The sequence below is a fragment of the Lampris incognitus genome, chromosome 1 (genome assembly GCF_029633865.1).
Source record: "Lampris incognitus isolate fLamInc1 chromosome 1, fLamInc1.hap2, whole genome shotgun sequence".
NCBI lineage: Eukaryota > Metazoa > Chordata > Actinopteri > Lampriformes > Lampridae > Lampris > Lampris incognitus.
The window spans coordinates 14,608,413-14,620,721 of record NC_079211.1 but is presented as its reverse complement, the minus strand read 5'-3'; the positions used below and the strand labels follow the sequence as shown (position 1 = coordinate 14,620,721).

The window sequence follows — 12,309 nt, the reverse complement described above, 5'->3', positions numbered from 1 at the left end:
ACCTCCCATGGTAGAAAGTGTCCTTGCCCCCCGAGCGGCAATACATTTCTGTCTCGCAGTCAACCTCAGCTCAAAGATGGGAGCCAGATTAGGAAATCACTCATGTGTGTGTGTTTTTCAAACAAGGGGTTTTTGCGTGTGCCCGTGGGTTTCGCATGAGTAGCGTCTGTGCTATAAGCGCACCAGCGTCCGTGTGTTTGTGTGCATGTGTACAGGTGTGTGTGCGTACGTTTGTGCGGGAGGCTCTCTGCTTTCCCATCGTCCTTTGCTCCGGAGGAAATGGAGTTTGGAGAACAAGGGTTGCCTTGGTAACGATAGCTGCCATCTGTGTGTATTTTGTGAACAAGCGTGTAAGTGTGTGTGTTTAGTGTGTGGGAAGAGAAAGCGGCGCCTGCCGCCTTAATGCCTCAGCCCCCTCAGCTCCCTCATCGCAATGCATTATTTATTTAACAGTCAGCAGAAAGACTGCAAGGTTAGTGGGCTACGACAGAAATATACTGTTTCGTCATTTCAGGGAGAGGACAAGGCCACTGCCACAGACAACACCACTTTACTGCCTCTCATCACATCAGCTGGTGCGTGTGTGTCCTAATATCAGAAACCGCACGACATTAGATATGAACAAACATGGCTACTGACATTGCTGCACCCTTAAAATTAAAATGAAATACATTTTCAAAAAATTTCAGAAGGGGAGATTGAGCTAATTATTCATCAAGATTCTGGAGTACACTTTGTTCGTGTGCTTTAGTCTGCATCTGGTCCATTGGGACTACTGTGCCAGACAAGATCAATCCATCCCAGAGATGTAAACTCATTCTGAGCGGTAATTCAAGCCCTATCTGGAGGGGAGTGAAGATGGAGGAAGAGATTTAGAGAGAGCAGACAGATGGATAAACATAAAATGAATGAATGCGACACAAGCGTGACTCAGAGCTTAACCTCTTCTCCTGTGTGAGTTTCAGTAGGAGCAGGTATTTGTGTTTAGGGGGGCACAAATACACCGTCTAAATAGCGCTGATCCGCGATCAGTTTTTCCTCTGTGGCTAATAGTAAAAATCATATCATGTAATGTGAGCGTTTTTCCCAGGGCAGAGCTCGATTCTTTGCGTGCATATAGGTTCAGAACCACAAAGAAAGGAACAGAGGTAGAGGGCTCTCTGGATGGTGGGGTGTCGGCAATCACAGCAGAGAGAGGGCCGACTTCATAAATCTCCCAAGAGGAAGAGAAAAGTGAGGACAAGAGGAGATGGGGAAGGCGCCCCGGGACTCAGATTATTGTAGCCAGATGCATTTTCATGCACTATGGTGCCTCAAAGCACAGCCCAAGGACTGGAACTGGATTATGATAAATGGTCAGGGGGCTGACAGTCCTGGATGTGTGAGAGGGGAATCCGGTAAAAGAAATGTTATGTATATCAGTGTTAGTCCCTAAAATCTGGGCTTTACACAAGGATATCGAGTAGCCAGCCAGTGGGGGAAAAGTAGCCAGCTAGGGGGTCCGGGGGCCGTAAAAGCCCAAATTTGATGGCCTCTGGCACATTCTAATGCCACTATTCCATCATAATGCATATTTTAATGAGTTTGCCTACCCGATTGTAAATATTTAGCAAAATATAGCTGCAAGCAGCGATGACGGGGCCAAGCAGTCCAAGCACATCCCCAGGAAGGGGTGCCAAATCACATATACCAAGTTTGGTGTCAATATTATCATAGCATTTCTGAGATATGCCTTCACATCCTGTTTGGACGAACGATTTTGAATATGAAAAATATATATGATAACTATTGTGATGTTTCGTCTGAAAATCATCTGTGCCAAGGTTGGTGAAGATTGGGCAAGCTTTGTGGCCTGTAAAAAAGGAAATCCAATATGGTGGTCTCATCAATTAGGTTGACATGACAAGTTGCCATGTCTCGACCTTGGGACCTCCCGCGGTTTTACCAGACACGAGAATCAGTTATTTAAGGCAAGCACTGTTGTAAGTGTTATAATGAGTTAAACAGGATTAGTTTTATTATTATTCTTTTATCGGGTCCCCGGACCCTTTTAGGACGTCACACAGGAAGTAAATGAGTTGTGTCCGTCAGTCTATTGTGTATGTGCCGTGTTAGTGCTCGCGTATGGTTAGTGCACTGCAATTCGGCTATGTATTAGTGTCATCCAGTTAAGTAAAGCTTTCTTATTATAAAGCATGTCGTTCAACTTACTACAAACACATCAACAGTTATTAGCCAGGGGCTTCCGGGTGGCATTCCATTGCCTACCAACACGGGGATTGCCGGTTCGATCCCCGTGTTACCTCCGGCTAGGTCGGGCGTCCCTACAGACACAATTGGCCGTGTCTGTAGGTGGGAAGCTGGATGCGGGTATGTATCCTGGTCGCTGCACTAGCCCCTCCTCTGGTCAGTCAGGGCGCCTGTTCGAGGGGGAGGAGGAACAGGGGGAATAGCATGATCCTCCCACGCACTACGTCTCCCCTGGCGAAACTCCTCACTGTCAGGTGAAAAGAAGCAGCTTGCAACTCCACATGTATCGGAGGAAGCATGTGGTAGTCTGCAGCCTTTCCCAGATTGGCAGAGGGGGTGGAACAGCGACCGAGACGGCTCGGAAGAGTGGGGTTAATTGGCCAAATTCAATTGGGGAGAAATGGGGGGGGGGGGTTATTAGCCAAAACATCTATCTATATGATAACTGTTGTGATGTTGGTCTGAAGATCGTTGTGCCAAGTTTAGTGAAGATTGAGCAAACTTTGTAGCCTGTGAAATTTTTTTAATCTTTTTAATAAAATCAATATGATGGAAAATCCAATATTACGTAAATTGACGATTGATCCAAGGAACTTCATTGGTACCTTATTTTTGAAAATCAGGCATAAGGTTCAAAAGTTACTTGAATAAACACACCTCCAACTTTGACTCGTTGGTGGTGCTGAAAAGAATCATGGGGCTGTCCCCAGTAAGTGTGGCAAATTTCACAATTTGGGCCCGGCCTCCATTAAGCCCGGACTTAATGGAGGCCGGGCCCAAATTGTGATATCTGACTATTCGGATATCGGTTCGTTGGGTAGGTATTTGGTTTGAATTTTGGGATTCGGATATTCGTTTTTTGTTTTTTTGGTTGCTAAATGTAGGCTATCAATAAAGCAAACTGCAAATATATTTGTCAGGCTATTCTTGTACTACATTTATACTTTTTAATTGCAGCGTTAAAATGTGTAACTCTATACTGTGAGCTGCGGCGCCTGACATCCCTCTCACTCACAGCAGTGATGTCACGCTTCAGTTCGCCTTGGCCGTTAAAGGGAAGACGAAATGACAAAGACCTCAGCTGTGTGGCGACACTTTAAATTGAGCAATGACAAGGCGGTGTGGCAAATATGTGATTTGAAACTGGCCTGCTATGGTGGCACAACAAGCATGATAAATCACCTGAATGCTGTAAGTAGTAAGCTATTCTTATCCATCCATTATCTGAACCGCTTATCCTACTCAGGGTTGCGGGGATGCTGGAGCCTATCCCAGCAGTCATTGGGTGGCAGGCGGGGAGACACCCTGGACAGACTGCCAGTCCATCACAGAGCTGACACATTCACACCTTGGGACAATTTAGTATGGCTGATTCACCTGACCTACATGTCTTTTGACTGTGGGGGAGGGGGGGACTGGAGCACCCGCAGTAAACCCATGGAGACATGGGGAGACATGCAAACTCCACACAGAGGACGACCCGGGACGACCCCTGAGGTTAGACTACCCCGTGGCTCGAACCCAGGACCTTCTTGCTGTGAGGCAACTTTGCTAACCACTGCGCCACCGTGCCGCCTGGCTATTCTTATACGGTGTAAAAAACAGAGCCTGTGTTAGCTAGCAACTTAGCTTAGCTCATGTTTGTTTCCCAGTCGCCATTATCAAGCTGCTTTTTCCGGAGGCGTCTGGACACTGCTTGGCATCCTGCTCATTATATTCTTCATAAATTTGATAAGTCCATTATAATTCAGTTATCCTCTTTCAATGTTTTATTGTGTAAATTGTGTAAACACAACATCCATTGCATGTTGTCTGTCTCGGGAGAGAGATCCCTCCTCTGTTGCTCTTCCTGAGGTTTCTTCCTATTTTTTCTCCCTGTTAATAGGTTTTGTTAGGGAGTTGTTCCTTAGCCGATGTGAGGGTATGAGGACAGGATGTTGTGTTGCTGTAAAGCTCCTTGAGGCAAATTTATAATTTGTGATATTGGGCTATACACACAAAATTGACTTGACTTTTATCCGCCGTTTATACAGTAACATTACATGTGCTAAAAACTGCGCTCACTTTGCTTGGAAAGTAGTTGCAACTGATCTGAATAGATAAACATAAGGTGTAATGTGGGAACATCTGGGGATAAGGCAATTATTGGCATAAAAAAGCCTAATAATAACTTGTCTATAGGTAGATTGCAGCCATCAGCATCAACATCCTCAACCTCAACCACACCCAAAACTACACAGCAGACCCTACAGTTCCAAAACCCAATAACGGAGAAAAGAAAGAGACCTACTAATGGATGCCATAGTAGAGTTCATCGCTATGCATATGCGACACATTAACTTAGTCGAAGGCTTCAGAAAATTAATGAAGAAAATGGAGCCCGACTACACTGTACCCAAATGCTCCAGTGTCCCACACCCTGTCTCTGAGGTACAGCAATGTGCGAGACCAAATTTTAACTCTAGTTGAAAACGCAACTGCCTTAAGTTTCGGCGTACACGGCTGTCACTGTATAACTCAGGAGTGGGAACTGTGTGCCTTCCTATTAGAAACCAAAGTAATAGAGGTGAGCCATATGGGAGTCGGCATTGCATAACACCTTGGCGAAGTAGCGGATGACTTTGCCATTCCATATTGTAAACGAGTAGCTTTTTATTTATTCATTTTTGTTTGGAAAGAAATTGTTCATTTATTAAAATGTGTGTTGTGCAGCTGTTATTATAACTGTGCTAACTGTGCTACCTAACTTGCTCTATTTATTACAGTTCATTTTATTCTATATAAGGCCATTCATTTATCCATTCTTCCATCCATTATCCAAACTGCTTATCCTGCTCTCAGAATCGCGGGGATGCTGGAGCCTATCCCAGCAGTCATTGGGTGGCAGGCAGGGAGACACCCTGGACAGGCCGCCAGGCCATCACAGGGCCCACACACACATTCATAGGGACAATTTAGTATGGCCGGTTCACCTGACCTGCATGTCTTTGGACTGTGGGAGGAAACCGGAGTACCCGGAGGAAACCCACGCAGACACGGGGAGAACATGCAAACTCCACACAGAGGATGACCTGGGATGACCCCCAAGGTTGGACTACCCTGGGGCTCAAACCCAGGACCTTCTTGCTGCGAGGCAACTGTGCTAACCACTGCGCCACCATTACACCCCATTCATTTATTTTCATTTAAATTGTTTGTTTATTGAAATGTTTGCTGCTGTTACTATAATTGTGCTACCTTGTTCTATTTATTACAGTTTGTTCATTGTCCGAAAAATGTCGGAGTATTACACTGTTAAGCCTACTGTTATGGCTATCTCATTAAAAGTATTGTTGTTAGAACAGAAATAAGCGTGTTTTGTATCTCTGTTTGACTCCTGTTGGGTTCAGGTTGTAAAACGTTATCGACTTAGGCTAACAGCTGATGGAATGTGGAACTGGAGTTGGCCCCTCCCACTGCTCCTAGTGTATAGGAAGGGTTAAATGCGGAAGACGAATTTTATTTCAACATATGCGAGTACTGAGAATTATGAATAAATATAAATCTTATAAATATAAATCTCAAATCTTAAATTTGTCAGAGCTAGTATGCTGTTTCTGCGCTTTTGTTTCACAGCGCTTTCTCGGGAATTGTCTTGGATTTGGAGCCTATTATAATGAGCATTTAGAGAGTGTGGGGCAGGGTGATGAGTATGAAGCTGGAAATCGAAGGTATATTGATGAATATTATCAGCGCTTATGCCCCGCAAGTTGGGTGTGAGATGGAAGAGAAAGAATACTGGAGGGAAGTGGATGAAGTGGTGGAGAGTGTACTCGAGGAGGAAAGAGTAGTGATTGGAGAAGACTTCAGTGGGCATGTTGGTGAAGGGAACAGAGGTGATGGGTAGATATGGTGTCAAGGAGAGAAATGTGGAAGGACAGATGGTGGTGGATTTTGCGAAAAGGATGGAAATGGCTGTGGTGAATACAGATTTCAAGAAGAGGGAGGAACACAGGGTGACGTGTAAGAGTGGAGGAAAGTGCACACACGTGGACTATGTCTTATATAGAAGGCACGATCTGAAGGGATTGGAGACTGCAAGGTGGTGACAGGGGAGAACGTAGCTAGGCAGCATTGGATGGTGGTCTATAGGATGACTTTGGAGACCAAGAAGAGGAAGCAAGTGAAGGCAGAGCCAAAGAACAAATGGTGGAAGTTGAAGAAGGAAGACTGTTGTGTGGAGTTCAGGGAGGAGGTAAGACAGGCACTGGGTGGTCATGAAGAGTTGCCAGATGGCTGGGCAAGCACTGCAGAAATAGTGAGGGAGACATCTAGGAAGGTACTTGGTGTGTCATCAGGACAGAGGAAGGAAGACAAGGAGACTTGGTGGTGGAACGAGGAAGTACAGCAAAGTATACAGAGGAAGAGGTTGGCAAAGAAGAATTGGGATAGGCAGAGAGATGAAGAAAGTAGACAGGAGTACAAGGAGAGGCAGCGTAAAGGGAAGAGAGAGGTGGCAAACGCAAAGGATGAGGCGTATGGTGAGTTGTATGAGAGGTTAGACACTAAGGAAGGAGAAAAAGACTTGTACCGAATGGCTAAACAGAGGGACCGAGCTGGGAAGGATGTGCAGCAGGTTAGGGCGATCAAGGATAGAAATGGAAATGTGCCAACAAGTGAAGAGAGTGTGTTGAGAAGGTGGAAGGAGTACTTTGAGTGGCTGATGAATGAAGAAAATGAGAGCGAGAGAAGGTTGGATGAAGTGGGGATAGTGGATCAGGAAGTGCGGTGGATTAGCAAGGAGGAAGTGAGGGCAGCTATGAAGAGTGGAAAGGCAGTTGGTCCTTTTGACATACCTGTGGAGGCATGGAGATGTTTAGGAGAGATGGCAGTGGAGTTTTTAACTAGATTTGTTTGGCCGGTTGTATGCTCCCACTTGATCCAGGCCCCCTGCTTGCACATACCCACCATTCTGCTGTAGCAAGCTTCCTCCACCTCTGTGCGTACCTCCTCCTGGATCAGCTTTCGCCTCTCCTTTCCTAGGGCTTTACCGTAGCAAGGTCTTGAGTTGCTCCCGAGCCTGGCCCGACCAGGTGCCACAGTGCCCATCAGGTTGCTGTGCCACAACCTTGCTTCAGCCCGCTCAACTGCCTCCTGCGCATGCCACTTCCTTCCTGTTCTGACCTCAGTACCCACAGAGGAAGAGACCTTGGTGTCAGCGGAATCTCGATATTCTCTGACATGGGTGACCTTGAACTCCTCTGCCAGACTGCTGAGAGGAAGCTGTAGCTTGGTGTTATGCCCATAAAGGACGATAATGTTTAGGCCCCGTGGCAGGCCCAGCCACCTGTGCAGGAATGATTTAAGAATGAACATTCACTTTGTTGCACACAAAGCAGGAGAAAATTGCTCAATGACAGGATAACCAAAAATGTTAAACCATGGATAAATGTTGATCATATACATTACCGCAGGAAATTCCGTTACGTTATATTTTATTTATAAAACACGACTTCGGGCATCTGACACGAGTTTGCATAATTGGTGAATGGCAAAAAGTGCAAAAGCGTTCTAGGAAATTTTAAACTGTAAAGTAACTGTGAGGCTGAGGCATATGTAGCCTACATTTTCCTCATGACATAAGCCTGTTACATAAACGTTGCCTGTTTTAAGTTTGCAGTGCGTCTTAGAAATCGCTCTGCTGTAAAAAGCACAATGTAAATAAGTGGTCAATGGACTGCATCTATAGCGCTTTTCTAGTGTAGCGACCACTCAAAGCGCTTTACAGTGTATGCCTCACATTCACACATCCACTGATGGCAGAGGCTGCCATGCAAGGTGCCAACCTGCTCATCAGGAGCAGTTAAGGGTTCAGTGTCTTGCTCAAGGACACGTCAACACGCTAGCTGGGGATCGAACCAGCGACGACCCGCTCTACCTCCTGAGCCATGCCGCCCCTAACCATGCCGCCCCTAAATAATGATAAATAAAGATAATTCATTCATTAAGCCCATACATGTCTGTGTGGGGTATATAGAAAATGCAGAGCTTTCAGTGGACTTTTTGATATTACTGTGCAGTGGTTAAGTTGCTGCCACCGGTGTTTTCGGAAGTAGCCCGTCTAATGAGGACGTCCCCTGTATGTGCGATCAATGCAATTCTCAATGTGTTGTGTCATCAATTACTTTGCTAATATTTGTCAAACACTGAAGATGACTCTGCGCTCTGTACTCGGCAGGACACAACCTCAGAGGTTGTGTCAATTATTTCACACCCTGGACAGGCCGCCACAGGGCCTGCCCACACACACACACACACACACACACACACACACACACACACACACACACACACACAAACAAAGCATGTCGGGGCGAGACTGATGGAGACAGATAGGCATGTCTCTTTCTATCATCATAATCGTATTGTTTCGAAGCCGAGGCTGGTGGTCATAAATGTATACACATAGTGAATCACAACTTGTTATCAAAAACATTTTATTAGAATGAAAAATGAATATATCAAAGTAGACAGATTACATTACATTACAGTCATATAGCCTATGCTTTTATCCAAAGCGACTTACAATAAGTGCATTTAACGTAGGAGATCAGGAGAACTACTAGTCATCAGAGGTCATACGTGTATCTAAATAAGCATCTAAGAGCAAAACCAGTGATAAAGTAAAAGTACAAGAATTAGATTTTTTTTTAAATGAGTGAATACAATAAGTGCTAAGAACAAGTAACAGGGCAGTAGTTCTTGAAGAATTGGGTTTTCAACCTGCACCGAAAGATGGGCAGCGACTCCGCTGTCCTGACATCAGTGGGGAGTTCATTCCACCACTGTGGGGCCAGGACAGAAAAGAGCCGCGACCGGGTTGGATGGACTTAAATGAGTAGATGGCTGTTTGGCCGGCGCTTATGGAAAGCTGTGCTAAAATAGTTTGTTTTCGGCGGGTTGTAGTGTATACTGTTGCCCAGTCTTGTGGTGTAAAGCATTGGTGAAGATGAATAGGGTGTTTGGCTCCTGTTTGCCAATCATTCTCAGTCCAAATTATATTGAGTGATAAGATATGACAAGGTTATTACATATTTCAACATGTAAGTATCTAAGAATCGTTTTCCTAACAACTAATCGCAGACCTGTGTAAGAGGTTGTCACTCGTAGTGTCATGTATGTGCCGCAGGTCAATTTCGGGCAAACGGAGCTTATGCTAAGCCAAGCAAATAACTATTAGCGATTTCTGAATGCAACTGCAAAACCAATCAAAATCCACCTCAGCGAATGTAGAAATGCAAGACAGCAGTCCCCAAAAGCACTTAAATCAACATTAGTATTGGACAGTTAAAGGCAATTGTTTCACACTATGCACTTTTACATTGGACTGAAACAGGGTCGGATCTGGAATCACTTATTTGGGTGTGAAATTTAAGTCATGCTTTTGAGGCCTATTGTGTCAAGTGGTTACTAAAGTACGAAATTTTGATTAACAACTCATAACATCAATCATAACATTTATTTCTTATCTCTCTCTCTCTCTCTTTCTCTTTCTCCTTGTTGTAGTAACCCTCAGGAATGTCCGGCAATGATGTAGACTTGGAAATGATGATCATCAGGATGACCTGCAGGGCTTGCTGTGTGAGCAGAAAGAGCAGCATTTGACTCTCTCCTCCGTGTCCCCTACACCCACCACTCTATGTCCACCCCGATCGGGCAGCCAGAGTGCTATGTCATCGACCACACCCCCTTCAGCCCCACCCCCTAAGAAGGGAAGGAAACCAGAGAAATCAGAGGCGATGACCGAAACGGTGCAGGCTGCCAACGAGGAGCTGAGGGGCAAGTTAATGGATCTCCAGATTGAGCTGCAACAGGAGAGGGGCAAGGTGAGGAAGAAACAGATGGAGAGAGGAAGAGGTGGAGTTGGTGAGGAGAAAATTAATGATGATGATGATGATGACGATGATAGGGAGGTGCTCCAGTATCGGTCCATGGGCAGAGAATCCTAGTAAAAGAATGAGGAAAACAAGTTCTAGTGCAAAAATGACCCTATCCGTCAAAGCCATCAGTGACAAAGGTTGAAAACTGATACATGAATACTGCTGTAAAATACGAATGTTCTTTAGGCCACCTGTCTGCAGTAGATAAATTCTTCCAGAGGTTGCATCCATCCATCCATTATCCAAGCCGCTTATCCCAATCCGGGTCGCGGGGATACTGGAACCTATCCCAGCAGTCATTGGGCAGCAGGTGGGGAGACACCCTGGACAGGTCACCAGGTCATCACGGGGCCGACACATTCACACACATTCACACCTAGGGACAATTTAGTACGGCCGATTCACCTGACCTACATGTCTTTGGACCGTGGGAGGAAACCGGAGCACCCCGAGGAGACCCACGCAGAGGAAGAACATGCAAACTCCACACAGAGGACGCCCCGGGATGACCCCCAAGTTTGGACAGCCCCGGGGTTTGAACCCAGGACCTTCTTGCTGTGAGGCACCCGCGCTAACCACTGTGCCATCGTGCCCCCCCCCAGAGGTTGCAAAAATAAAAAATTAGATTGAATAAAAATTGATATTTTCATGTCAGGAATGGGTTTCCATTTATATTTTTCCAGTATATTTTTCTGATACGTGTGGAGTCGCCAGCCACTTCTTTTCACCTGACAGTGAGGAGTTTCACCAGGGGGATGTAGCACGCGGGAGGATCACGCTCCTCCCGTTCCCCCTCCTCGCACAGGCGCCCCAACCGACCAGAGGAAGCGCTAGTGCAGCGACCAGGACACGTACCCACATCTGGCTTCCCACCCGTAGACATGGCCAATTGTGTCTGTAGGGACGCCCGACCAAGCCGGAGGTAACACGGGGATTCGAACCGGCGATCCCCGTTTTGGTAGGCAACGGAATAGACCACCACGCTACCCAGACGCCCGAGTTTCCATTTTCAAAGCACAAAATATTGTTAGGAGATCACGGAAATAAACCTGAATGTGATTTATCAAGTCTGCTTGTAATTACAACCTTGGCGCTGTTTAATGCCTCTGAAAAGCGTGTCTCAACGCTTTTCGACACTGACATGGCTGTAAACATTGAAGACTCACCGCCGGATACAGAGAGAGCGTGTCAGAAAGGAAAGCGCTTCTTCTGTATGTGTACATTTATTTACAACGTCAGAAGAAAACGTAGTGCGAATTTATCGCCAGCCAAGTTCACATTTTTCTTGATTTGCTGGAGGAAATCAAAAAGATCTGGAGTCACGAACCAAAAGGAGCCATGCAATAACAAAATTGGAGGCCACACTTCATTTATTTGCCTCTAGTTAGTTTATGCAAACAGTAGCATATGAAGAAGAAAGCCACTTCGTCATTGTAGGTTACAACAAAATTGTAGGTCACAATGAAATTTGTTTTCTGCATTGAACCCATCCTATCGTATAGGAGCAGTGGACAGCTGCCGCACCCGGGGACCAACTCCGGTTCTTCTTTCCATAGCCTTGCTTTAGGGCACAGACAGGAGTATTAACCCAAACATGCATGTCTTTTTTTTTGGGGATCCCCCCCCCCCATTGTATCTGGCCAATTACCCCACTCTTCCAAGCTGCTGCACCCCATCTGCAGACTACCACATGCCTCCTCCGATACATGTGGAGTCGCCAGCCACTTCTTCTCACCTGATAGTGAGGAGTTCCGCCAGGGAGACGCAGCGCGTGGGAGGATCACGCTATTCCCCCCAGTTCCCCCTCCCCCTTAAACAGGTCCCCCGACCGACCAGAGGAGGCGCTAGTGCAGTGACCAGAACACAGACCTACATCCGGCTTCCCACCCGCAGACACGGCAAATTGTGTCTGATGGGACGCCCGACCAAGCTGGAGGTAACACAGGGATTCGAGCCAGCGATCCCCGTATTGATAGGCAACGGAATAGACCACCACGCTACCCGGATGCCCCTAGATGCATGTCTTTTTGATGGTGGGAGGAAACCGGAGCACCCGGATGAAACCCACGCAGACACGGGGAGAACATGCAATCTCCGCACAGAAAGGACCTGAACGGCCTGGGGCTCGAACCCAGGACCT

At 46.3% G+C, this 12,309-nt stretch overlaps 1 protein-coding gene across 2 annotated transcripts in view; it reads left to right on the top strand.

Moving 5' to 3' along the window:
- jakmip1 (janus kinase and microtubule interacting protein 1) overlaps positions 1 to 12,309 on the top strand; it is a 41,197-nt gene that overhangs the window by 7,474 nt on the left and 21,414 nt on the right. For both annotated transcript variants that reach the window (XM_056273622.1, XM_056273706.1), the window contains exon 2: positions 9,796 to 10,115. In XM_056273622.1, coding sequence (XP_056129597.1) covers positions 9,960 to 10,115 — 156 coding nt within the window. In that variant the 5' untranslated portion in view covers positions 9,796 to 9,959. The remainder of the gene's footprint in view (positions 1 to 9,795; positions 10,116 to 12,309) is intronic.